This window comes from Phocoena sinus, chromosome 8, assembly GCF_008692025.1.
Source record: "Phocoena sinus isolate mPhoSin1 chromosome 8, mPhoSin1.pri, whole genome shotgun sequence".
Classification (NCBI taxonomy): Eukaryota; Metazoa; Chordata; class Mammalia; order Artiodactyla; family Phocoenidae; genus Phocoena; species Phocoena sinus.
Window position 1 is genome coordinate 27863940 of NC_045770.1, and position 26470 is coordinate 27890409.

Consider the following 26470-nt stretch of genomic DNA (forward strand, 5'->3'; position numbering starts at 1 on the left):
TAGGAATACAGAAAAAATTACAGTAGGTACCTGACTTCAAAGAATTTAGAGCTCAACAAGAGATTCAGAGAAGGTAATGTGATAAGTAACTTATCCAAAATCCCAGAATTTAGGATGAAAAAGTCATGACTACAGTTTATGTAATTCTAACCCTTCCTTAATGAATTTCAGGAATACAAAGTAAGTTTTTTCTTTTTCTAATTTGGGTATAGTCGGTTTACAATGTTGTGTTAGATTCTGCTGTACAAAGAAGTGAATCAGCTATATGTATACATATATTCTCTCCCTCTTGTATCTCCCTCCCACCTCCCCGCTTCCCACCCATCTACGTCACTGCAGTGCAGGAGCTCCCTGCACTGTACAGCAGGTTTCCATTAGCTATCTGTTTTGCACAGGGCAGTGCACGTACATCAATACCAATCTCCAAATTCATCTCATGCCCCCTCCTCTCACAATGTCCACATGTCCGTTCTCTATGTCTGCATTCTTATTCCTGACCTGCAAATACGTTCATCTGTACCACTTTTCTAGATTCCACATATATGCGTTAATGTATGATATTTGTTTTCCTCTTTCTGACTTACTTCACTCTGTATGACAGTCTCTAGGTACATCCACATCTCTAAAAATGACCCAATTCTGTTCCTTTTTATGACTGAGTGATATGCCATTTTGTATATGTACCACATCTTCTTTATCCATTCATCTGCCGATGGACATTTAGGTTGCTTCCATGTCCTGGCTATTGTAAATAGTGCTTCAATGAACATTGGGGTGCAGGTGTCTTTTTAAATTATGGGTTTCTCATGGTATATGCTCAGTAGTGGGACTACTGGGTCATATGGTAGTTATATTTTTTGGTTTCTTAAGGAACCTCCAAAATATTCTCCAAAGCAGCTGCATCAATTTACATTCCCATCAACAGTATAAGAGGGTTCCCTTTTTTCCACACCTTCTACATCATTTATTGTTTGTAGATTTTTTGATGATGGCCATTCTGACCAGTGTGAGGTGAGATCTCATTGTAGTTTTGATCTGCATTTCTCTAATAATTAGTGATGTTAAGCATCTTTTCATGTGCTTTTTTTGATATTGAGCTGCATGAGCTGTTTGTATATTGAAGATTAATGCCTTGTCAGTTGCTTTGTTTACAAATATTTTCTCCTATTCTGAGGGCTGTCTTTTTTGTCTCATTTATGGTTTTCTTTGCTGTACAAAAGCTTTAAGTTTTACTAGGTTCCATTTGTTGGTTTTTTGTGTGTGTGTTTTTATTTTCATTACTCTAGGAAGTGAGTCAAAAATGATCTTGCTGTGATTTATGTCAAAGAGTGTTCTTTCTATGTTTTCCTCTAAGAGTTTTATAGTTTCCCATCTTACATTTAGGTTTTTAATCTATTTTAAGTTTATTTTTGTGTATGGTGTTAGGGAGTGTTGTAAGTTCATTCTTTTATATGTAGCTGTCCAGTTTTCCAGGCACCACTTATTGAAGAGACTGTCTTTTCTCTATTTTATATTCTTGCCTACTTTGTTGTGGATTAGGTGCTCATAGGTGTGTGTGTTTGTCTCTGGGCTTTCTATCCTGTTACTCTGATCTGTATTTCTGTTTCTCTGCCAGTGCTGTAGCTTTGCTTTTACTGTAGCTTTGTAGTACAGTCTGAAGACAGGGAACCTCATTCCTCCAGCTCTCTTTTTCTTTCTCAACATTGCTTTGGCTATTCAGGGTCTTTGTTATTCCATACAAATTGTGAATTTTTTTTATTCTAGTTCTGTGAAAAATGCCATTGGTGGTTTGATAGGGATTGCATTGAATCTGTAGGTTGTTTGGGGTAGTGTAGTCATTTTCACATTATTGATTCTTCCAATCCAAGAACATGGTATATTTCTCCATCTGTTTGTGTCATCTTTGATTTCTTTCATCAATGTCTTATAGTTTTTTGCATACTGGTCTTTTACTTCCTTAGTCAGCTTTATTCCTGGGTATTTTATTGTTTTTGTTGCAATGGTACATGAGATTTTTCCCCTTAACTTCTCTTTCTGATTTTTCATTGTTAGTGTATAGGAATGCAAGATATTTTTGTGCATTAATTTTGTAACCTGAAACTTTTCCAAATTTATTCATTAGCTCTAGTAGTTTTCTGGTGGCATCTTTAGGATTTTCTATGAATAATGTCATGTCATCTGCAAACAGTGACAGTTTTACTTCTTCTTTTCCAATTTGGACTCCTTTTATTTATTTTTCTTCTGTGATTGCCATGGCTAGGACTTCCAAAATTATCTTGAATAAGAGTGGTGAGAGAGGACATCCTTGTCTTTTTCCTGATCTTAGAGGAAATGCTTCCAGTGTTTCACCATTGAGAATGATGTTTGCTATGGGTTTGTTGTATATGGCCTTTATTATGTTAAGGTAGGTTCCCTCTATGCCCACTTTCTGGAGAGTTTTTATTATGGGTTTTGAATTCTGTCAAAAGCTTTTTCTGCATCTATTAAGATGATTGTATGATTTTTCTTCTTTAATTTGTCAATATGGTGTATCACATTGATTGAGACAGAAGAATGAATAAGTGAGCTGGAACAATGGAAATAACTGCCAAGGCACAGAATAAAGAAAAAAAAGAATGGAAAGAAATAAGGACAGTCTCAGAGACATCTACAACAACACTAAATGCACCAACATTCAAATTATAGGGGTCCCAGAAGAAGAAGAGAAAAAGAAATAGTCTGAGAAAATATTTAAAGAGATTATAGTAGAAAACTTCCCTAATATGGGAAAGGAAATAGCCACCCAAGTTCAGGAAGTGCAGAGTCCCATGCAGCATAAACCCAAGGAGAAACATGCTGAGACACACATTAATCAAAATAACAAAAATAAAATTCAAAGAAAAAAATATTTAAAGTAGTAAGGGAAAAACAAAAAATAACATATAAAGGAATCCCCATAAGGTTATCAGCTGATTTTTCAGCAGAAACTCTGCAATCCAGAAGGAAGTGGCAGGATATACTTAAAGTGATGAAAGAGAAAAACCTACAACCAAGAATACTCTACCCAGCAAGGCTGTCACTCAGAGTTGACAGAGAAATCAAAAGCTTTACAGAGAAGCAAACACTAAGAAAATTCAGCACCATCAATCCAGCTTTAAAACAAATGCCAAAGAAACTTCTCTAGGCTGGAAACACAAGAGAAGAAGAAGAAAAAGACCTACAAAAACAAAAACCCCAAAGCAAAAAACAAATGATAATAGGAACATACATATCGATAATACCTTAAATGTAAGTGGATTAAATGCTCCAACCAAAAGGCACAGACTGGATGAATGGATACCAAAATAAGACCCATATATATACTGTGTACAAGAATCCCACTTTGGGGCTTCCTTGGTGGCACAGTGGTTGAGAGTCTGCCTGCTGATTCAGGGGACATGAGTTTATGCCCCAGTCTGGGAAGATCCCACATGTCATGGAGCAGCTGGGCCCATGAGCCATGGCCTCTGACCCTGCACGTCCGGAGCCTGTGCTCCGCAACAGGAGGAGAGGCCACAAAAGTGAGAGGCCCGTGTACTGCAAAAAAAAAAAAAAAAGAATCCCATATTGGACCCAGAGACACATACAGACTGACTGAAACTGTGGGGATGGAAAAAGATTTTCCATGCAAATGGAAATCAAAATAAACCTGGAGTAGCAATACTCATATCAGATAAACTAGACTTTAAAATAAAGACTGTTATAAGAGACAAGGAAGGATACTACATAAAGATCAAAGGATCAATCCAAGAAGAAGATATAACAATTATAAATATTTATGAACCCAACATAGGAGCACCTCAATACATAAGGCAAATGCTAAGTGCCATAAAACGGGAAAGTTACAGTAACACAATACTAGTGGGGGTCTCTAACACCTGACTTACATCAATGGATAGATCATGCAGACAGAAAATAAATAAGGAAACAAAAACTTTAAATGACACAGTAGAGCAGATAAGCTTAACTGATATTTATAGGGCATTCTATCCAAAAGCAACAGAATACACATTCTTCTGAAATGCACATGGAACATTCTCCAGGACTGATCACATGCTGGGCCGCAAAGTGAGTCTCAGTATATTTAAGAAAATTAAAAGCATATCAAGCATCTTTTATGACCAAAACACAAGGAACTTAGGAATCCAGTACAAGAAAAAACTTTAAGAAACAAAACACAAGGAGGGTAAACCATATGCTAGTAACCAACCAAAGGATCATTGAAGAGATCAAATCAAAAAATACCTAGAGACAAATGAAAATGAAAGCACACCCACCCAAAACTTATTGGATGTGGCAAAAGCATTTCTAACAGGGAAGTTTATAGCAATACAATCTTACCTCAGAGAACAAGAAAAATCACAAATAAACAACCTATCTTTACACCTGAAGCAACTAGAAGAAGAACAAACAAAACCCAAAGTTAGTAGAAGGAAAGAAATCATAAAGATCAGAGCAGAAATAAATGAAATAGATATAAAGAACACAATAGAAAATATCAGTGAAACTAAAAGCTGGTTCTTTGAAAAGATAAACAAAATTGATAAACCTTTAGCCAGGTTCATCAAGAAAAAAAAACAGAGAGGGCTCAAATTACTAAAATTAGAAATGAAAGAGGAGAAATTACAACTGACACTGCAGAAATACAAAGGCTCATAAGAGACCACTACAAGCGACCATAAGCCAATAAAATGGACAACCTGGAAGAAATGGACAAATTCTTAGAAAGGTACAACCTTCTGAGACTGAACCAGGAAGAAACGAAAAATATAAAGAGACTGATTACAAGTAATGAAATTGAAACTGCAATTAAAAACCTTCCAAGAAACAAAAGTCCAGGACCAGATGGATTCACAGGTGAATTCTATCAAACATTTGGAGAAGAGCTAACACCCATCCTTCTCAAACTCTTCCAAAAAACTGCAGAGGAAGGAACACTCCCAAACTCATTCTAAAAGGCCACCATCACCCTGATACCAAAACCAGACAAAGATATCACACTAAAAAGAAAATTACAGACCAATATCACTGATGAACATAGATGCAAAAGTACTCAACAAAATACTAGCAAACAGAATCTAACAACACATTAAAAGGATCATACACCATGATCAAGTGAGGTTTGTCCCAGGGATACAAGGATTCTTCAATATACAAAGTAATTTGATTCAACTCTAGGTACATGGTAGTTTATAGTCTTATTGATAAGATGGGACAGTCAACAAACATGAAACAATCAGCAGACAGTACATGACACCCTATGAATAAATGCTAGGGTGACTTGTATGCAAAACAATGTTCCTGTGTGGTGCACAGATAATGAGTTTGGGGTGAAGTTTTCACTTAGCAAGGTTAGACTTAGGAAGAACTGGAAAAACTACTCTTTTACTTGCAAATATGAGCCTTTTCTAATCCTAACCCGTTAACAATGAAGGTGAATTTGTCCTTTTTTTTTTTTGGACTTGTCAAAAATACACCTATTTTTTTTTTTTTATTGGCGTACATATATATTTTTTGGAGCAGAGTTGATTTACGATGTTGTGTTAGTGTCAGGTGTACAGCCAAGTGAATCAGGTGTACATATACATATATCCACTCTTTTTTAGATTCTTTTCCCATATAGGTTATTACAGAATATTAACTAGAGTCCCCTGTGCTATACAGTAGGTCCTTATTAGTTATCTATTTTATCTATAGCAATGTGTATATGTTAATCTCAATCTCCTAATTTATCCCTCCCACCCCCTTTCACCTTTGGTAACCATAAGTTTGTTTACTACTTCTGTGACTATTTCTGTTTTGTAAATAAGTTCATTTGTACCATTTTTTTTCAATTTCACATATAAGTGATACCATATGATATTTCTTTCTTGTCTGACTTACTTCACTTAGTATGATTTGCAGCAGCATGGATGGACCTAGAATTTCTGACCTTTTCAAGACCTTCAAGTTGAGCATTTCATAGTCTTTTTTTTTTTCCCCTTTCACTAACAGTTCTTCTGGATATATATCTTTTGTACTATCACACAATCATTCTACTACAGCCTGAGACTACTTCTATGGTCAGTCTTTGTTCAGAATATAACAAAAAGGGAGGTGAATAGTCACCCTCAGTAAAAATTAAATGTTGAGGGAAGCTTAGGCAGTTAAAGAAAATCATGAAAGGAATGGAGGCAAGGGTTCAGAACTTATTTCCAATAAAAATGTAAGATGATAGGGAGATGAAGAGGGAATAATACCACCATGATCAGCACAGTTAAAACAGGAAACTAAAGTTATTTGGGTAATCCTTATCCGGAAATGAAAGGGAACCTGTTAGTTTTAACTTCTTCATGATTTGCACTTGTAGCTGAGCAAAGGAGAAATACTGAGAGATCAAAAGCAGAAAGACAGAGAGAACGAGGTGTGGAGAAATAAGGAAAGAAAAAGAAAATGAGGGAAAAAAACAGTCAGAGGTTCCAACATAGGTTGGAAAATATTTTGTCAATTCATTTTTTTTTCTTCCAAAAGGAAGAAATAATCCTTCCCAAAGGACTGGGAAATCCATTTGCTGACTACAGGGGACTTCCTGACAGTGAACGCAGAAGTTCTGAGCAGCAGTTTCCCAATCTATGATTAGGAGTCCCTGCCCCCTGAATGGAGGAAGTGTCCAGTAACTTTCATTTTCAAGCCTGTGCTCTTCTCAAGCTATCAGGAAGGGACTACGGTTGTTACATATGGCTGGTGAGTAAGGGTCCTTTCCTAGCTGAGGGTCAGGAACTTGGGTCTTAGAAAACACTTATTAATTGCTTTGTGACCGGAAGAAATATACAAGAGAAGTGAGCCAATCCTGTGCAAGCTAAATTCTCCTTATTAGCTCTGTGTAACTTGAACTGGGGGACACTGTCTCGGAGATACTAAGGAGAGTATGGTGTCCAGATTACCTCAGAGCCAGGAAGAAGTTATTTCCTTTTTTGCAGCTCCTGGTTATCAAAGTGAAGGGTGGATAAAGACAAATAGAGTAAGTTATTTATGTGTGAGAAAACTCTGAAAATTCCTAAATGCACTCTGAAATCTTCTCAGCTTCCTCTTGATTCCATAAAATTGTCCCCGTAATCAGATAAGTGAGTCTTTGAATTCCCACCCCCCCCCCTTACTATATCCTATATTGAATTATGCTCTTTGTCTTTGTAAAGTAACTACATTTTCCTCCCATTCTAGCTGTGGTGCTAACTACTCTAGCACAGTATTTCTTGGATTGCTATCACAGTTTTTAACTGGTCTCCCTATCTCCAGGATTTAACCCTCCTATCCATACTGCATACTGCTTTCAGGTCACATATCTTACGCACAGAAACTGGAAAGTATAAGAGATGGAATCATTGGCTATTTATGTAGCTAGTATTCAGGTATATCATATCACTTCTTTTTGAATTTAAAATTTTATTTATTTTTTTTTTATGTAGCAAGTTCTTATTAGTTATCCATTTTAAACATATTAGTGTATATATCACTTCTTTGGCTTCATTTTCTTATTTTGAAAAGGAAGAGGTTCAACTAGATCAGTGGTTTCTAAACCTTACAACAAATCTAAATAATCTGTAGACATTAACAAATTTAGATTATTTCCCCCTTCATAACCCCGAATTACTCAACCATGGATAGACTGTAAGCATTTATAATCTTTTAGAGATCTACAAATGATTCTTATGTAGCTGGACTAGGTTTGTCTGCAGATTAGCATTGTTAGGAAAGATGATCAGATCCTTATCTTTCAGTTCTTACCTTCTAGGTATTTACAAATGCAATTTTCTTACTCAGGAACATACAATGGCTCTGTATTGCCTTTTAAAAAGTGTCTGAACTTGTCAGACAGGTTTTCCTACCTTTCAAAATATATTTATTCACTTTACCATTAATCTCTCTAAAGCATGATTTCAGCTTCATTAACAAACATTTACTTGCATTCCCCCCACTCACACTTTCTTGCTATTGTGTTTCTTTATTTCTTATTTTCCCTGTAGTGTAATTCTTTCCAAGGTTTCTGTCTCATCTCACACATTTAATTTAAACTCCTAAAATGTAAGGACTGACTGTTTTCTTATCTTCTTCATGGTGCTCATACAGCATTTGACTGGGGAGTAGTACATTAAATTCACACTCATGGCTGCCTCTTTAGCTAGGCAGGATGACCTTACTTGTTATTGAATTGGAATCAGGACATCATTAGATAATAGATATGATAAACTGAAAAGAAGTAGACAAAACAAGTAAAGTGACTCAATAAACATAAACTAATGAGTTTGGTTGCCATTGTTAACTAATTAACAACTATAAGGAAAAAAATGTTAGCTTAGGGAGAAACAAGTTTCTCTGGGAGCATATTGCCCTGACACTCAGTCTAGTCTTAAGCATCAGGGAAAATTTCCTAAAGAAAATGCCATGTCATCTGAGACCTGAAGATAAACAGGAAGCAGTTGAGAAATAGAAAGGAATGTTGGGTGTGAGAAACTGTACACATAAGGATCCCTAAGTAAAGGCTTTGTAGAACCTGAAAGAAAGATAAAGTGTTTAAAATGTAATGAGCAAGGTGGGTATAGTAGCAGAGGATGAGGCTGAATGAGAAGACCTAGATTAGATTAAGCTGAGACATTTCATGGTTACGTCTAGATTTTTAGAACACTGACTTTGCTTCATTGAGAAGAACAGATTAGAAGGGGACAAGAGTAGATTTATCAGACTCTTAGAGTAATTAAACAAGAAGGGATGTTGGCCTGAACTAGAGTATCAAACAGTTAGAGAGGGAGAAGTAGTCAGATTCTGCAAATATTTAGCAGATAAAATCAATACAGTTTGAAGTGAGATGGAAAATAAGATATAAAGAAAGCAGAAGAGGTTCAGTATCACCAGCTTTTACTGATTTGGTGCACTTGACTGTAAGAAACCATTAACTAGTACATATAGGGAATGAAGCAGGTGATGAAAAATGAGAAGTTCAGCTTTTAAAAGTTGAGTGTAATGAGTTTGTGGGATACAGAGAAGGGATGAATATATGACCCTCAATTTGGGGATCCACCTTTGGGCTGAATCTATAAATTCAGGGATAATTTATTTATTATTTAAAGCTAATAACTGAAGACATGAGAATGTGTAGATAATAAGAGGATGTAAAGTAAACATTCTTTGGTTTTATTGTTTACCATATTTCTCCCAGTACCACTTATTCAGTCAACACTCAGCCTGTTGAAGGCAGAAATAAATAAAATAGAAACCCAGAATTCAGTCAGAGTAAACATTTCATAGATTAACCTGCATGTTGTTCATAATTCTTCAATCTTTCTGTTCTGACATGTGTATACTCTAGTGTAAGACCAGTGTTTCTGCCACCTTTTCTAAGAAGAAGCATTTTGTGACCTCATCTGCAGAAATGAACCCAGTCTTTTCTGAGTCCCTGAATCACTTTCTATTCTCTTAAGTAACTCTTTACCAAGTATCATGTAAAGTAGTTTGATGATTTGAGTGGGGACTCGATTCTGAACCCCTGAGTTTGAATTCCTTCCTACCCTCTTACTAAACATGGTGTACTATTCACACAATTTGGATCAAATATTTAACTAACTTCTCTGTGTCTGTTTCCTTTACTATATAATAGAAATATTAATATACATGTTACATGGAATTTTTATTAACTTTAACTTATAAGATTCATATGAAGCACTTGAGACCAATGGGGCCTCAATGAATATCAACTATTAATTACTGAAGCTGTGCTATGCTTAACTTTATAGAATATGGTGTAAGAACAGAATTTGAATACTAATTTGTGTGATCTGGGCATTTTATTTAAATGATCTGTAAAATAGGGAAAATATTAACCATCTCATTGGATTATTGTGAGGGTCCATCATATTAATATTTATAAAGTATTTAGTACAGAGACTTGTAAATAATAAAAATATTGTATATTGCTTTAAATGTATTTCTTTTTAAATCCTAAATGCATAATAGATGTTAGCTGTTATTAAATGAACTGATATTGGGTAACTTTTTATTCATGCTTTGTAATGTCCATGTTTCTTTCTCATAATATTTGCCCAATAAACATTTACTGAAAGAATACTTCAAGACAACAAGAACAATGAGGCTGGTGCTTCTGGGGCAAAGTTCTTTAATGTCTTGGTGCATTTTTTTTTAGAATATATCATTTTGTGTCAAGACTATCTTTATATCTAGATGAACTTTATAACTGTCTTTGTAGATTTAATTAAGTATTGATGAGATACCCTGCCTTCCCATGCACTATCCATTCAAATAATACCTGTGGTATTACAATAAAATACTTATTAATTTGACTTCCTTAATCACCCACAAAAGTTCTAATTATCCCAGACAGTAATATATTAACCTGGTGTCATATTGATCTACCATATTGAAAGATCAGTCATCAGATTATTTTCAATTCTAAATTTTTTACTGAGACAAGATCAAGTAAAAGGAAGCTTTGTATTTCTGACAGAAGACACATGCAACAAAAACCCACTTAAGATTTTGGAATCTGTGGGCAAAGAGCTCATTACTGGCGTTTTGGATGACTTGGTGGGAAAAAATGTCCTGAAATTGGAGGAAGAGGAGAAGAAAAAAATTTATAATGCCAAGCTTGAAGACAAGGCATGGGTCTTGGTGGACTGTATGCGACAGAAACGCCATGAAGCAGGTCAAATCTTTGTTCAAACCTTCCTAAACATAGACAAAAATTCCACCAGTATAAAAGGTAAGACTGGAATTATTTTCAAGGGATATCTTAAATTTTTCAGATCTACTTGGCTCCAAGGCTGCTCCACTGTCCTCTAAGTTCCCCATCCTCCTATTACTAAAGTATAATTTTCACTAAACCTATCATTGTCCTTTTAGAGGCCACCTTGTCATTTGTGGGAGGGCATCTAATTTCCAATTAGCTTAGAAGTTGAGTCCTTGTGTTTAGGTTGATCATAGAGATAGCTAATTGCAGAGACTTTGTAGTAAGGGATACCTGGAGTTGAACTCAGGTTTCTGTCACTTTGGACACTATGTGACTTCATTCAAGTTTCTTAACCTCCCTAAGCATCAGTATGAGCATCTGTGAAATGGGGACAATTTGACAATTTCAGTCACTTCATCACAGGCTTTGTAAAGCTAGGAACATAATGGCAGACACAGATTGAAAATTCCTAGTATGTTAGCTCCCATCTGGAACTCTCCTCTGAACTCCAGATATATTTAGCTCTAGCTGCATATTCAACATTTCCACTTGAAGGTTCCACTGGCTTCACAAAGCTAAGATATATAAAATGAAACACTTTATTCTCCACATCAAATCTATTACACTTCTTTCCCCTGTTTATCTCATTAGACAGGACTATAATCCACTGAGTTTCTTAATCCAGATCACAAATATTTTCTTCACCAATGAATAATAGCTCTTAGCAGAGTGCCAGAGACATAGCAGGCATGTAATGAATATTGGATGAATAGGCAAATGAAGAACATGCATGTAATAAATATTAGTTATCAGAATTATTTTTAGCTTATAATATTTCAATGTTTACTGTGCTTATTCATTTCTGTGAGTTACAAAATATGATCAGGAGAATACTTATTCAATATAAACTGTCCAATATATTAACATCTTTCAAAACTTCACTTTAAATGAATTATGAATATTACTAGAGTCTAAATATTCTCAGATCCAAGTTCACCAGTGATGGACTCAATTTGGTATAGAGTTTAACCTAAAATTCCAGCCTGAATACTAGAGTTTATCAATAATAATAAGCAATAATAAACAACATGCAACATAACTGTAGAGACCTCACTATAGCAAATAAGCTTTTTCAATAATCCCTTCTCTATGGAGAAGGGACACTCCCACCAGCAGGAAGTATACACTAGTCTAATAGATGTCCAAGATTGTGGCCTAGGCTATGTTATCATTAACATTTAAGTTGGTCCTTGTGCAGGTTTATTACTTTCTCTTAAACCTGGGATAGGATAAAAACAATTTGGATTTAAAAACAAAATAAGAGAACAGACTTGTGGTTGCCAAGGGGGAGGGGTGTGGGGGAGGGATAGATTGGGAGTTTAGGGTTAGCAGATGCAAACTATTACATATATAATGGATAAATAACAATGTCCTACTGTATAGCACAGGGAACTATATTCAATATCCTAAAATAAGCCATAAAGGAATAGAATAGAATAGAATAGAATAGAATAGAAGAGAAGAGAAGAGAAGAGAAGAGAATAAAATAAATAAAAACAAGATCAGAGATAATTCAACAAATGGGAATCAGAATTGAAATAAGGGGAACTCCAAAATGATTTTAGCAACCCCAGGAACTAGAATGAACTTTAAACTGAAATAACCTATCCCATCAGCAGAGTCTGTGTCAGGCAGGCAGCAGGTATAGACCGTTTCATGAAGTATCCAGTAGCCCCCTGAGTTCTACTGTACATGGAACCTCCAGAGGAATCTCAGGACACCTAGAGTATACTGGCCCAGGAGAACAGGAAGCTTGGTGAGTGGGGCTATTAGAATATGTAAAAGCTCTAGCCAGGCCTTTTGGGCATGGATATAATTCAGAGGGTTCTTAATGAGATACTGAGGAAATGGAGTGGGGGATAGGAAGAATCTAAGCTATTTGTTTCAATTATTTAGCAGTATATGTACATACTATGTGCCAAGCACTGTTATTCAGTCAGAGAGATAATTACTCAAATTCCTACTTGCCAAGGGAGAAGGACTTGTCTTATCTAATATCAGTATCTTTAGTTTTGTTTCAGTTTAAGGGGTTTCTTGAGCATTTCATTAGGTAACAGATAAAACTCAGATATTAAAGTTTTTATCTAATCTGCTTATTTTCTTATTTCTTTTTGCTGTGCTCTCAGGCCCATGGGTACTCCTTTTGAACAGCAGGCTACACTACATTACATTGTAATGAAATGATTCAGTTTCATGATAATTTTACTATTAGCCATAAGATAGTCTAATTTTCAGTTTTCTCTGTAAATACTGTATCTATATATAGACATATACTGGTCATTAGGAGATGACATTTATTAAATTCAAGAGTACACCAAACTTGTAAATGACCTGGAAACAGGAGACTTTCAATGACAAAACATACCCTCTGACCAGGGACTATCCCAAGATCCTAGACTTCTTCACATTGGCAGAATCTTCTGGAGTAGGAAAGGAGAGTATGTGTCAGTACTTTATCTACAGAAATAAATGTTAAAAAAAAAAAAGGAAAAAAAAAAAAGAAATAAATGTTAAGACAGTTTGGTAGACTTAAAGACATACCATTTGCTGCATCTCCAGAGCTTACATTTTTAGCATACTTTTTAGAAAGACATTTATAAAAAAAATATTATTTAAAAACTAATGGAAACAAATAAATGAAATTGAAAAATTTATAAAGTTTAAAAACTGAAAAATTTACAGAAGATAATATTGCCTTTCTAATTAAAATAAAATAAAATAAGAGACTGTCTTGGTTCGTTCATGTAAATGAACATAAAGGTTTATTCCTTTCATAGACAAAAACCTTGTTATGTTAGGTCTTGATAAACCTCTTCTGATTTTTGTTTATGAGGAATCTCTTCCTTCTCCAAGGGAGGGCTCTGGACTTTCCCAGTCTCTTGCACAATCTTAGTCAAATGAGGCCAAACAGTTTCAGAAAATATTACATTTCTCATTTCCAACAAGGAGAAGTTATTTCCTCACATTTTAAAACATGGGTTGAAAATTTAGGGCTGGTTATTCAGCACTTTGGAGGCAAGGACATTCAGAGTAATGTAGCATCTCTGACAAAAAAAAAAAATTGTACCTTCGACACTGGATGCAATACTATGATTAATGCATAGCATTTCTCCTTTAAATAGCTGATTTCACAACTCGGTGAATCATTGAAGCCTATCTGCTCTGGAAAGGTTAAAAATTCACGCTGAGGTTGCTGAAAAAATAATACCTGGTTGGTACAAGATTTAGGATTCTATTAAGTATTTGAGTGTGTATGTGTCTGTGTTTGTTGTGCGAATTAGGAGTAGACTTGGGATGTCATATTACCCAATATGATAGCTACTGGGCACATGTGGCTTTCAAGTGCATAAATTGTGGCTAGTAACAGGTTAAAATGATACTATTTTGTATATATTGTTAAACAAAATATATTATTAAATTAATTGATTGTGTCTGTTTATATTCAATGTGGACATTAGAAAATTTTAAATTGCAGTGCCCTTCCCACCTGCAGCTGAGGCCAAGTCAGGAAAGAGCAACAGGCATCTAAAAGCACAGGAAGGCAGAACCTGTGAGATCTGACCTCAGCTCCATCCCCAAGAAGTCAAGTGGTCCAACCCCTGAGGGACAGACCCCAACAGACCCCCACCCACCAGTTTTTCTCCAATGTGCATAGATCAGATCAGGATGAAGGGAGGAGGCAAGACTCTATCACAACCTATGTGTTTGGGGTCAGGTGTCCCCCTACAGGTTTGTCTGTGTTTGCACCTTGTCCTGTGTCTGAGGTGCTGTGGCTGTATCCTCCTCCTGCCCTGGGATATTTGTATCTCCTGGCTTTGTAATAAGTGCTGCATACTCTCAAAAAAAAAAGTGACTCAATGTGAGTGTGACTTAATTCTATTTCTAGTAGGTAGCACTCTGATAAATATTTACTAAATGTACTCTTGCTCAGAGACAGTAGAAAGTCCACACAGATGAGTAATACCCTAGAGTAAAACCACTGGAAAAATCAAACTGTTTTCGTGAGTAAAAGGAAGGCTAACTTTGACCCTAAATCATTAAGGTGTCTTCTTCATAATATCAAAATCTATTATTGCATTTTTGAGTGGATCTGTTTTTACTACCAAGGATTTCTCCCTTCTTTCCCAGTCGTAATACATCTGTCTCCTCACACACAGGTTAGATGCAATTATAACCCAACATGTTAAAAATCTTTTTCCCAGGATAACCCTTTTCTGTCAGTTTTCTTAGGTGATAACTGGGTCACATAGTCTGATATCACAATTTATATTATGCGATGTATTCTGCAGCTCCTGAGGAAATCGTGACTGGACCAGATGAGTCAGCAGAAACTACAGATACCCTCAAGCTTTGCCCTCATGAAGAATTTCTTAAATTGTGTAAAGAAAGGGCTGAAGAGGTACTGTGCTCTGTACAGGAAAGAGAGGAAGAGAGAAAAACAATTGCTTTCACTAATTACACAATTTCTTAAAGCATTAGTTACAGAGTGGCAGGGTGGGACAGTGGATTCCTTTTTCATAGATGCTTTGAGCAGGAAGAAATCGCATGGCTTCACACAGATTCCAATTCTCTTTCAACCTTATGATAAAATACAAGTCTCTCACTTTTTTCATTTATTTGTTGTCCTATATATTTGGGATTTATTAGAATTTTAGCTGTAGTCATAGAATCAAAATATTTATAAGATAACATGGCTGAGTAGTAATTGTTTGCATTCCAGTTAAAAATTATTAACACCTGCAAAACATTATAAATTAAAATAGTATCAGAATGGGCTTCCCTGGTGGCATAGTGGTTGAGAGTCCGCCTGCCGATGCAGGGGACACAGGTTTGTGCCCCGGTCCAGGAAGATCCCACACGTCGCGGAGCGGCTGGGCCCGTGAGCCATGGCTGCTGAGCCTGCACATCCAGAGCCTGTGCTCCACAATGGGAGAAGCCACAACAGTGAGAGGCCCGCATACCACACACACACACACACAAAAAAAAAATAGTACCAGAATAATGTTACCCAAGGCAAAGGATCTTTATTTTTAGCTGGAGTCAATGGCAAATATCTCCTGGTTTTTACAAAATTTGATCTGAAACTTGATTGTTAAGAAAGATTTGACTAGGTGGAGAAGAAAGAGGAGAAGGAGAGGGTAGGAATTGTTCTAGTCTCCTGAAGATTCTCGAGTAACCATCACAAATATAATCTGGATCATTGTCTGGGCTTTTGAAAAATAATTCCCTTCCAATTTGTACTTCTTTCTATTATCGACTCAATCCATTACTAAAAGAGAGAAGACAGTGTCTTCTGGTACAGGATAGGAGAGAGGACATCTATGCAAGCCCTTAAAAGCAACAGTGATTGGTGTATGAGGGTTTAAGAGAGATTTAGGTAAATCAAACTCACTGCATATCAATTTCCTGCAGATCTATCCAATAAAGGAGATAAAGGCCCGCACTCGTCTGGCTCTCATCATATGCAATACAGAGTTTGATCATCTCCCTCTCAGGAATGGGGCTGCCCATGACATCATGGGAATGAAGGGGCTGCTTGAGGGCCTTGGCTACAGTGTGGATGTGGAAGAGAAACTCACAGCCAGGGTAAGGGCCCCTCACCCACCCCAAACACATACATATTCAACACATATCTTCCTACTAACAAGTGAACTTTATAATATTAAGCAAATAACTTTAACAACCATAGGTCTCATTTGTGTGTTGTGTGTGTGTGTGTATGTGTGTGTATCTAATTGTGTGAATGTGTGTTATAAAATAAAAATATTAAGACAGGTGAAATCTATATCTCTTTAGATCTTCAAATATCCTCAGTTCCATAAAACTGTACAAAAAGTGATTGGCATATGTACCCACAAAATTCTTAATTCTGAAGTGGGATGATTGAGATTCAGCCCCAATATTTCCCAGAAAATTCTGGAGTAATGAATGTTAGCAGGAGTGTGATCACCATATAAATACTGAATCCTGACTGTTCCAGGGGCTATCTTGGCATTGCGGATGGGTCTGTAAATGAGACTGAAGGTTCCCAGCTCACACTGATCTAGGTTCACTTGGTGGGGGGTGATCAAACTATAAGCAAAACAGAGCATTTCAGATATTTGATGTATCTGTGTGTCTCTAAGATTGAAAAAAAGTGAAAAGGAAATGAAAAGGAAACATAAGAACAAATTGGTGAGTGAGGAGTAATAATGTTTGATGGGATGGCCGAGAAAGACATTTTGAGGAGGTAATATGGGATCTGACACATGACTATCAGAGACAAGATAACTCTGGAAAGATGTGAATGAAATATATTCCAAGCAGGCGTGACTACAAGTGAAAAGTCTGAACCTAATATGAAACTGGCACTTGAAAAGTACAGAAAGACCAGTGTGACTAGAGCCTAGAAGAGGAAGAAGAATGTCAGAAGGGGAAGTATACTTATGTCACAAGTTTTATTTTATTTTAAGTATGGTGGGGAGTGCCTTAGAAGGGAAGTGGTATGATACATTTATTATTCAAGGTTTTTATTAAGTAATGAGAGAAAATACAGAGATGAAAATGAAAGTATATAACGACAATAAGCAAATGTAAAATGTATTAAGAGGACAGGTTATATAATGTCAGAAGGAACAAAAAGTTGAATCCATTGATCCATTATAGAAATAAAAATAAAACTATCATCAAGTAACCACTATGTAAAGCCACCATGATTGGAACGTTACAGATGTTTCTTATACTGATCATAATAAATAGGAGGTCAGTTTAATTTTAATGCTTGTCCTGTTAAAGTAACACTTTGCAGTCTTTTTCAGGATATGGAATCAGTGCTGTGCAGATTTGCTGCCTGTGAAGAGCACAAATCTTCAGACAGCACATTCTTGGTGTTCATGTCTCATGGCATCCTGGATGGGATCTGTGGGACTATGCATAGTGATGAAAACCCAGATGTGCTACCTTATGACACCATCTTCCGGATATTCAACAACCGCAATTGCCTCAGTCTAAAGGACAAACCTAAGGTCATCATTGTCCAGGCCTGCAGAGGTGGTAAGTTCTGAGATGAAAAATCCAAAAGTCATAAAGGTGTTTGCAGAGGATTGTAGTATGTTTTGTTTCTAGGGGAAACAATCTTAAACCCCATCCAGTGAAAATACACTAAATTGAATTATTAGGAAATTCCAATTAGGGGGCTGGTATCATGAGACTCTGTTTTGTTAGCTGAGAAATTTCTGTTCAATTTGATTCAAGGTAAGTGGTGAAGGAGATCACCAGAATTCTCAAATCAAAGTTAAACAAAAATATTCCAACCTTGGAATGAAATCATTTAAATGGCAACTTTACTTGTAAATGTTTTACAGACATTTTGACATTCTCTGGCTTGAGAATAATTTCATTTGAAAGTCAGGCTATTATGTGATAGCAGTATCTTTTTTTTTTTCTCATATATTATTGAAAGGGAAATGAATAAGGAGATGAGGGAAACTGGGATTGCAGTGACATTTTTCTTTGCTTCTTTTTCCTGACTCCCAGTTCCCTTTTAGCTTTTTGGAACAGTGTTTGAAGACGAAAAGCCAAAATAATTTAGCTATAAAATGATAACTATGCTCTGAAATTATGCAGATAAGGCTTTAACTTCTTTGTTATTCTCAGCAAGTGGGTTCTTCCAGTTCTAAAATGCTGTCACTATTAATTGGCATGTTGCTCAACAACACAAGAAAAAGGCAAACTGTTGTATGTGGGGTGGAGATACACCTGTATGTGTGTATGTATGTGTGCACATGTGTGTGTGAAACTGGTTAGAATAAACATTGTAAAAGAATGAGGTGGGCAATTGTAATAGTCATACTGAGGGAGACACAGTGTGTAGGAAATTGATGTCTCTACAGCAAATCATGGGGAATTGTGGGTCAGTGACTCTCCAGCAGCCTTGGCAGACAGCTCTTCACAGTCACCTGAGAACCTGGAGGAGGATGCCATTTACAAGACCCATGTGGAGAAGGACTTCATTGCTTTCTGCTCCTCAACCCCACGTATGTGTCTTTCAATTGCAGACATGGATTTGTGGGTCTGAGGCTACCTCTGAAGATTCCAGAAAAACAAGATAAGCACTGGGCAGCAATTATTTGACGCAAATTTTGAATGCTGTCAATATATTTTATTTATTCTTCACTTCTAAAAATTGACTTTTATTATATGTTGCACTTTACAGACAAAGGTATAGTAACCATTAAAACAACCTAATACAAAAAATCCCTTTTACCATCACACTAGTTAAAAACAAATGATTGATTCAGTTTTCTATTAAATCCATTCAACATTTTGAGTAGAGTTTTTATGGATCTAGGGACTGATGGCCATTTCTCAAAAATTATCAACTCCAAGCCATTTTCTCCATATTTCCCATCTGGTACTATTTAGAGTGGTATCCCAGCAAGAAGGTGGATGCCCTTTTAAAGGAAGAAGAAAATGATACAATGGGACTTATTAGGCCTACTATTAGGGGAACAGTATCTAGTCCTTGAACTTTAGGTAATCATCTTAAGAAGCCTTATATCTGAGGGTTTCTAATTTACATATTTTTAAGTACTTTTACCACTTTATGAAGGTATAATTAACATAAAAAAGCTGCACATATTTAATGTATACAGTTTAATGAGTTTGGAGATAAGTATATACCTGTGAAATTATTACCACTATCTATACCAAAAACATTTCCCTTCCCTCCAAAAGTTTCATTAGGTCTTTTTATTTATTTTGCTCACTATATTGTGAAAGACATCATGGTATATAATCTGTAAACAATCACCTATGTGAACATGAGGAAATTCTTTAATCCTTCTGAGCTTCTATTTTTCATCTGTAAAATGGGATAATTACAATTATCTCTCAAGCCTCCTTTAAAAGCCAAATGAATAAGCATAAGTCACAAAGTAGAAAGTCAATTCCCAAAATACAAGGTAATCACTATGCAATGACCTGCAGTTTTGATGAGCTGCTTCTTTAGTTCAACTTCTTTATGGAAAATGAGTTAATGAAAGGTTGTAAGTTCTTCCCCTAAACATGTCAAGATAATTCCCAAGCTATGTTTTAAAAGACAAAAAATGTAAAAAAAAAAAAATGGTGAAGGCCACAGCCCAAGGCTTACCACTCCTTGTCGTCATAGATAATGTGGCCTGGAGAGACATCACAAAAGGTTCTCTCTTCATTACTCAACTCATCACATGCTTCCAAAAATATTCTTGGTGCTGTCATCTAGAGGAAGTATTTAGAAAGGTAAGCTCCTCTCTCCTTTTCTAATCATGTATTTATTCAGGAAGACTTTACTATTATTTGCCTTTCAAGTGACAATGACAGATTTTTGTCAGACAAACAAAAGTAGAGTGGTACTGGTTTCTGTAATCCATGTGTTTAAAATCTGATTTACAAAAAGACTATGTTAATGCACCACAGCAAAAGATCAAAATAGAACAAAATATTATAACATGTGAGCTTGTGTGTTATGGGCTATAAGTTCTTAAAATTCAAAGAATGGAAAGTATTTTGGATTAATTTTCACTGCTTCATTTATTCAATAAATATACATTGGGTGGTCTACTTAGTAATGGGCTATATCTTCATGACACAGGGGTAAATGAGACATATGTGACATAAGGCTACCTAGAACTAACATTCTTGTGAGAGAGATGGGCAATGAATAAGTAGTCCAACAACAACAATAAAAAGTGTGTAATACAGGTTGTGATAGGATCCAAAAGAGAAAGTCCTAGGACACATGAAAGAGAATGTATGAGAAAAATTCTTTGAATAGAGTGGCCCAGAAGGGAAGACTTGATACTTCTTCCCCAACTCAGGACATTCCTTATTTACCCCTTCCTTCCTAATTTATTTTCCTCCAATAGCTCTTACTACCACCCACCCAGTATATATTTTGTTTGCTTATTATCTGTATTTATTCACTTGCATGCAAGCTCATGAAGGCAGGGATTTGTTCAACACTCAACAAGCTGGAAGGGAGGAATTAATATTCACTGAATAAATAAATGTATGAATGAGTGAATAAATGTCCCTCCTTTTTTAGGGAGAAAAGTATTGGTATTAAGAACATGGGAAAGTGTGGTTATTTTTAAACTAAAACCATAAAGAACAATAGCATTCCCATGGGAAAAGAAGGATATACCTTTAGTAAATTGGAGAAGATTACATTGTAACCTGAGTCACAGTCTCTGTGACTAGGAGCTTAGGAAGTTAAGTCCTATTGGATGAATAGGATTTAGACATACTTTCAAGGGAATTCCTCAGAAGAGATTAGAAATAGTGGATCTAGGTAAGTAGGATCTCATTGATCAGTCTACAGAAAAATACTTCAGAGCTCATCTTGATGGTGAATGTGAATATTGCTCATCATTCAGGCTTTAAGGACAAAATCCTGGGATTTTAACCTTATTGAATTGAGGAGTTAACCTTGTGAGAGTTTGAAGATAGAGGATCTCTGAGGTCCACTTTTCATGAACAAACACCAAGGGATAATTAATCATCAGATCTGTAGATCAGAAGTGGAAACTAGAAAAAAAATGCAGTTTGAAAAGACTTGAATTAGGTGTGAAGTGTGTATTTTGAGATAAAGAGCATATTCTGACATTAGGTGTCATTTCTAAGAGGTAGGGTAGCAGTGACAGGGAATAAGAATGTCCAAGGGCTTGGTTCCATCAATCCTAGGAGCACCCTTCATTCGAAGAATTTTTTGGCTCATTGTGCAAAACATTTTTTGAGAATGCATAAGAGGTATGTATCAGCCAGAACCTCTTTTTGTTTTTAGGTACAAAAAGCATTTGAAAAACCAAGTGTTAAAGCCCAGATGCCCACCATTGAACGACTCTCCATGACAAGATATTTCTACCTCTTTCCTGGCAATTGAAAATAGTACGTATCAAGAATTTTTGTTGGCAGGCAAAATAAGTGGGACAGTGATATTAGTAGTGAGGTCCAATGACCAATGACAGCCTATTGCTTTAGTGGTCAAATTAGTAAATTAGTATTCCTTGTTGATGTAGTTTGTTGATTAGTTGCTAATTTTTACCTTATTTATATGCATCTGGATCCACCCCTCCATCTCTACAATCATCAATCAAATCAATCAACCAAGAAGGTAAGCCAAATCGAGACAGAAAGTAATAAACAGTGAAGGACACAGGGTAACAATTATTAGCATAGACATGTACTCATGCTTCCATTATTACTTAAATTCATGTCTCTCTCTCTCTCTTTCTTTCTCTCTCTCTCTGACACACACACACACACACATTATTAGTTACCAAATATTGCCTCAGATTAAAAAAAAAAAAAAAACAGAAAAAGAGGTGACTGTAGAGAAAGCAGGACTGTGGTCCTCTGAGTGCAGGTGTGTCATATTACTGATACTGAGCCACCATTACTATACAGTATAAAATGCACCCTGGAAGAGTTTGTGTCAATGAAGACTCTGGTTCTCTGACTGTTCTCACAGTGTAGATCACAGAACATTCTGAGTCAGTTCTCAGATTCTTTTTTTTTTTTTTTTTTTTGTGGTACAAGGGCCTCTCACTGTTGTGGCCTCTCCCGGCTCCAGACGCACAGGCTCCGTGGCCATGGCTCATAGGCCTAGCCACTCCACGGCATGTGGGATCTTCCTGGACCAGAGCATGAACCCGTGTCCCCTGCATCAGCAGGCGAACTCTCAACCACTGCGCCACCAGGGAAGCCACTCAGATTCTTAATTACTGCTCAGAAACCCCTTCAATCACCCATATTAACACTTAAACAAAAAATTTTTGGTCAAATTATTTTAGAATGGGTTTATTGAGTTTAGACCCAACAAGTATTTACTCACTCATAACAGCTTATATCACACTATATTATAAGCATATTATTAATCTCCCTCTCAGAAACATAATTAAGGTTATATTTTATAGTAAATTTTATCTCAATCTTGAAATATTTACCCCACCATCTTCTACCCCTGGTTTCTGACACCTTGGCTACATAAATGCATAGATACTTCAGCAGAATAGCTTTGACTGCCTAATTAGTCCAATAGAACCATATTTGGGGATTGAATTATTTATTTGACTAATATTTATCAAGCACTTTCTATGTTCCAAGTTCTGTTCTAGATGCTTGGAATGTACCAGTGAACAAAATAAATGGAGTCCTTGCTCTCAGAAAGCTCATACTTTAGTGAGTGGAGACAGACTCTAAATACACAAGCAAGTTAATATATGTTAGAGAGTGGTAAGAGCTAATAAGAAAAAATAAAAAGGCTAAAGAGACACAAAAAGATGGATACCGGGGCTTCCCTGGTGGCGCAGTGGTTGAGAGTCCGCCTGCCGATGCAGGGGACACGGGTTCATGCGCCAGTCCGGGAAGATCCCACATGCCGTGGAGTGGCTAGGCCTGTGAGCCATGGCCACGGAGCCTGCACGTCCGGAGCCTGTGCTCCGCAACGGGAGAGGCCACAACAGTGAGAGGCCAACGCACCGCAAGAAAAAAAAAAAAAGATGAATACCATACTGGTATAAATAGATTACTCAATAAAGGCTGCTTTGAAGTAACGAAGTGATTTGAAATCAGAACAAAGAATGGATAGAGTAAGGGAGTGAACCTTATGGCTCTAGTGGGAAATGAATCCCAACACCGGAAATAGGAAGTACGGATGCCCTGAGGCACATGTGTGCTTAAGACTTTTAAAGTACTGCAAGAAGGCAGCTGGCTAGAGAATAAGAGTGGGAAAAATGGCAGAGTAAAATTCAGAAAAATGGTGAGAAGCTTGATCACATGGGCCTTGATGATCACATGGTAAATGTTTTAAAATCTTTTATCCTAAGTGAGATAGGAAACCCTTCAAGAGCTTTTGAACAGAGAAATGATATAATCTAACTTAGATTTTGCAAAGATCACTCTGAGTACTTTTTGATGAATAGACTACAAAGTTCACAGATAGAAGCCAAGGGAAATGGCAAAAGCATATGGAAGAAAATCAAAGAAGAATCACAGTAAGGGTTGGATTGAAGGCTTCCAGGGATCACTATCTTAACCATCTGTTCTTTTTCTCTTCTACAGAAAATCACAGGAAGTTCAGCTGTTTCAACTTCAAGAAGCACTTTTACCAGTACAGAACACATGTTTAACCTTTTGTCTTTCAGTGAAAATGAAAACAAATGAACTGTCTTTTTGGGGGGGTCTTCTAATAGAGAATACAATTTCAGTTAAAATGGTGGATGTATGGAAATGAAGTGGAAGAAGCAAACTGGATTTTCTAGTTTTATTGCGTATAATATCTGCACTTCATTGAGTAAGGGGAACTGGTCATGACTTGCCCTCAGCAATAGGTGAAAGGAGATGGTGCCCATCTGGAGACAAGAGCTGTAAATTGGTCAGCTCCTCCTTTATACACTCATCAAACCCCAGGCCTAGAATTGTGCAGAAGAAGTTTCCTAATATATTATTTAACCAACATCATAGCTTGAGTTCATTTTTTTCTTCAGTAAGTTATGATTTTAGCAAAGTATGCCTATGTATCTTTCTTCCCATCTATAAGTTAATTTGCTTTCTTGTTGATTATTTTCTTTCCAGATTTCTGCATATTTCCAAGCTTCAGGAAAATTTTATTATTTAGCAAACATTTGGTTATTGTCTAAAATAAATTGGGATTTTGATTCAAGATTGTGTAACTGAGTATATTTGTATGAAAAGACAAATATTATTAGATAAAGAACAGCAAAGAGATTGGGGAGTGTCAGCAATGGAAGAGGAGAATGTTAAAATTTCTGGAAGGGTGAATCTTGGTAGAAGAATTCTGGCACATGGTCATCTGAGCTACTAAGTAAGGAGATGTACCACTTCTGTTACATACACACAGAATTCTGAATAAATATTTTAGTACATGATGAACTGCATTAAAAAAATAAAAGGATTCTCTAGATGTCAAATACAACCATAATAGGTAATATTTATTATTGTATGTCAGGATTATTTTAAGGATTTTGATTGTTATAAGGGATTGTGTGTATATAAGTAGCTACTTTAACCCTCATAACAGCCCTATAAAGTAATCACTATCAATATTACCATTTTACAGGTAAGGAAACAAAAGAAAATAGAGCTTAAGTGATGTGCCCAAAGTTACACAGTTAGTAGGTGGCTGCACCAGGATTTGAAGGCAATCTGGCTTGCTCTGGAATCTGAATTATTAACCACTGTACCACCTTACATCTCCAAAGCAAGGAGAAACTGAAATTGTATGGGTTTGAATTGTAATTCAAACTTCAATTTTACTGAAGTTTGAATTGTAAGGTTAACTAACACTACAAAGATTCATGATGTTTAGGTTTCTGGACTTCATGTCCATGTGGAGACATGAGACACATCCCAAAGTTCAAAAATATACAGGGAGAGACTTCATTCTCTGACTACTGCATGATAATATTAGAAACCTAATAACATAAAGACTGCCACACATTTCCACATAGTTGGAAATAAGAACACACACAGATAGTATATACATATACAAACATAAATTATGAAATATACATAAACACATATAAAAAGAAGAAAGGAAAAAAGTATAAACTAAGCATTCAACTTGAGAAGTCAGAAAAATACTGAACGACTTAGAAAATAGAAGAAAGCAAATAATAAATCTTAAAAGAAAAAAATTATGAAATGGTAACAAAACAAAAAATTGAAGAGATCACTTAAGAAAAATCCTGGTCCTTTAAAAAAGAATGGTCAGATAGCAGATGTTCAGCAAGACTGAGTATGAAAAAATAGAATTAGCACAAAGACAATATTAGAGATAAAAAAGTGCAACAAATAGAGATAAACATAAATAAAAAAAATCATAAGAGAATACAATACATAACATAGATGGAATTCTACAAAAAGTGAATTAATATATAAAGAAATTAAAAGACAAATGGATCAATAAACATTAAATTAATTATTTTTTGTCATATCTACTGCAAAAATAACAGACCCAAGTGACTGTAGACAAATGTCTTACAAAACGTTTAAGAAATTGATAAACTCAATTTTACATAAATGCTTCCATAAAATGAAAAGATAAGTAAACTCCAATTCTTTTACAGATCTAGTACAAAACTGATATGAAACTAGAGAGGTAGAAGCAAAGTTAGAAAAATACAGGATGATTTTTCAGGAACATTGATGTAAACATTCTAAATAACATGTTAAGCAATTCTAGCCATATATGAAACATTACTAATATTTTTTAACCAGCTAGTGTTTATTCTGGGAATGCAGTTATAGTTTGATAATAAAAATAATTATGATAGCATTCCTCAAAATAAGAGATTAAAGGGAAAATTGTGATATTTTAAGAAGTTTAGAAGGCATTCAATAGTATTCAGAATTTGTTCATAATAAAAAAGAAAAACAGAGAGAAAAGCAATCCCTTAATCTAAAAGCATGTATCTAATAAAAGCCTATCAGGAAAAAAGGAACAGAGGAATAACACTTAATATGAGAAAATCTATAGCTTTCTTGTACAGAAATACAGAAGTATTATCTTTAGATAAAATAATATTTTTAAAAAATTCAATTTTGCACTAGACTTCCAAGACAATAAAACCAAAAGTAAAAATATTTGGAAGCCAAGAAATAAAACCATCACTATTCCTGAAAAATATGACATTA

The 26470-nt window shown here is 35.7% G+C and overlaps 1 protein-coding gene across 3 annotated transcripts; it reads left to right on the top strand.

The window, feature by feature from the left end:
* Positions 1 to 6408: 6408 nt before the first annotated feature.
* CASP4 (caspase 4) lies at positions 6409 to 24738 on the top strand. Of its 3 annotated transcripts, none has more exons than XM_032640139.1 (9): positions 6409 to 6741; positions 10517 to 10768; positions 15085 to 15194; positions 16208 to 16381; positions 17593 to 17827; positions 18667 to 18810; positions 19944 to 20053; positions 21597 to 21700; positions 23876 to 24476. In XM_032640139.1, exons 1-8 carry the CDS (start codon positions 6735 to 6737, stop codon positions 21693 to 21695), a joined length of 1131 nt encoding a protein of 376 aa, XP_032496030.1. In that variant the 5' UTR covers positions 6409 to 6734; the 3' UTR covers positions 21696 to 21700; positions 23876 to 24476. The 3 variants fall into 3 exon arrangements, with proteins under 3 accessions (XP_032496030.1, XP_032496029.1, XP_032496031.1); XM_032640138.1 differs by having other exon boundaries at positions 6411 to 6741; positions 10514 to 10768; positions 23876 to 24738; XM_032640140.1 differs by lacking the exon at positions 6409 to 6741 and adding an exon at positions 6877 to 7018 and having other exon boundaries at positions 10514 to 10768.
* The last annotated feature ends 1732 nt before the right edge of the window (positions 24739 to 26470 follow it).

Excerpts from the sequence above, each read along its gene's own strand:
- CASP4 (XM_032640138.1), top strand. Across the intron at positions 10,769-15,084 it reads AAATTCCACCAGTATAAAAG|CTCCTGAGGAAATCGTGACT; the intron begins GTAAGACTGGAA and ends TGTATTCTGCAG. Across the intron at positions 15,195-16,207 it reads GTAAAGAAAGGGCTGAAGAG|ATCTATCCAATAAAGGAGAT; the intron begins GTACTGTGCTCT and ends AATTTCCTGCAG.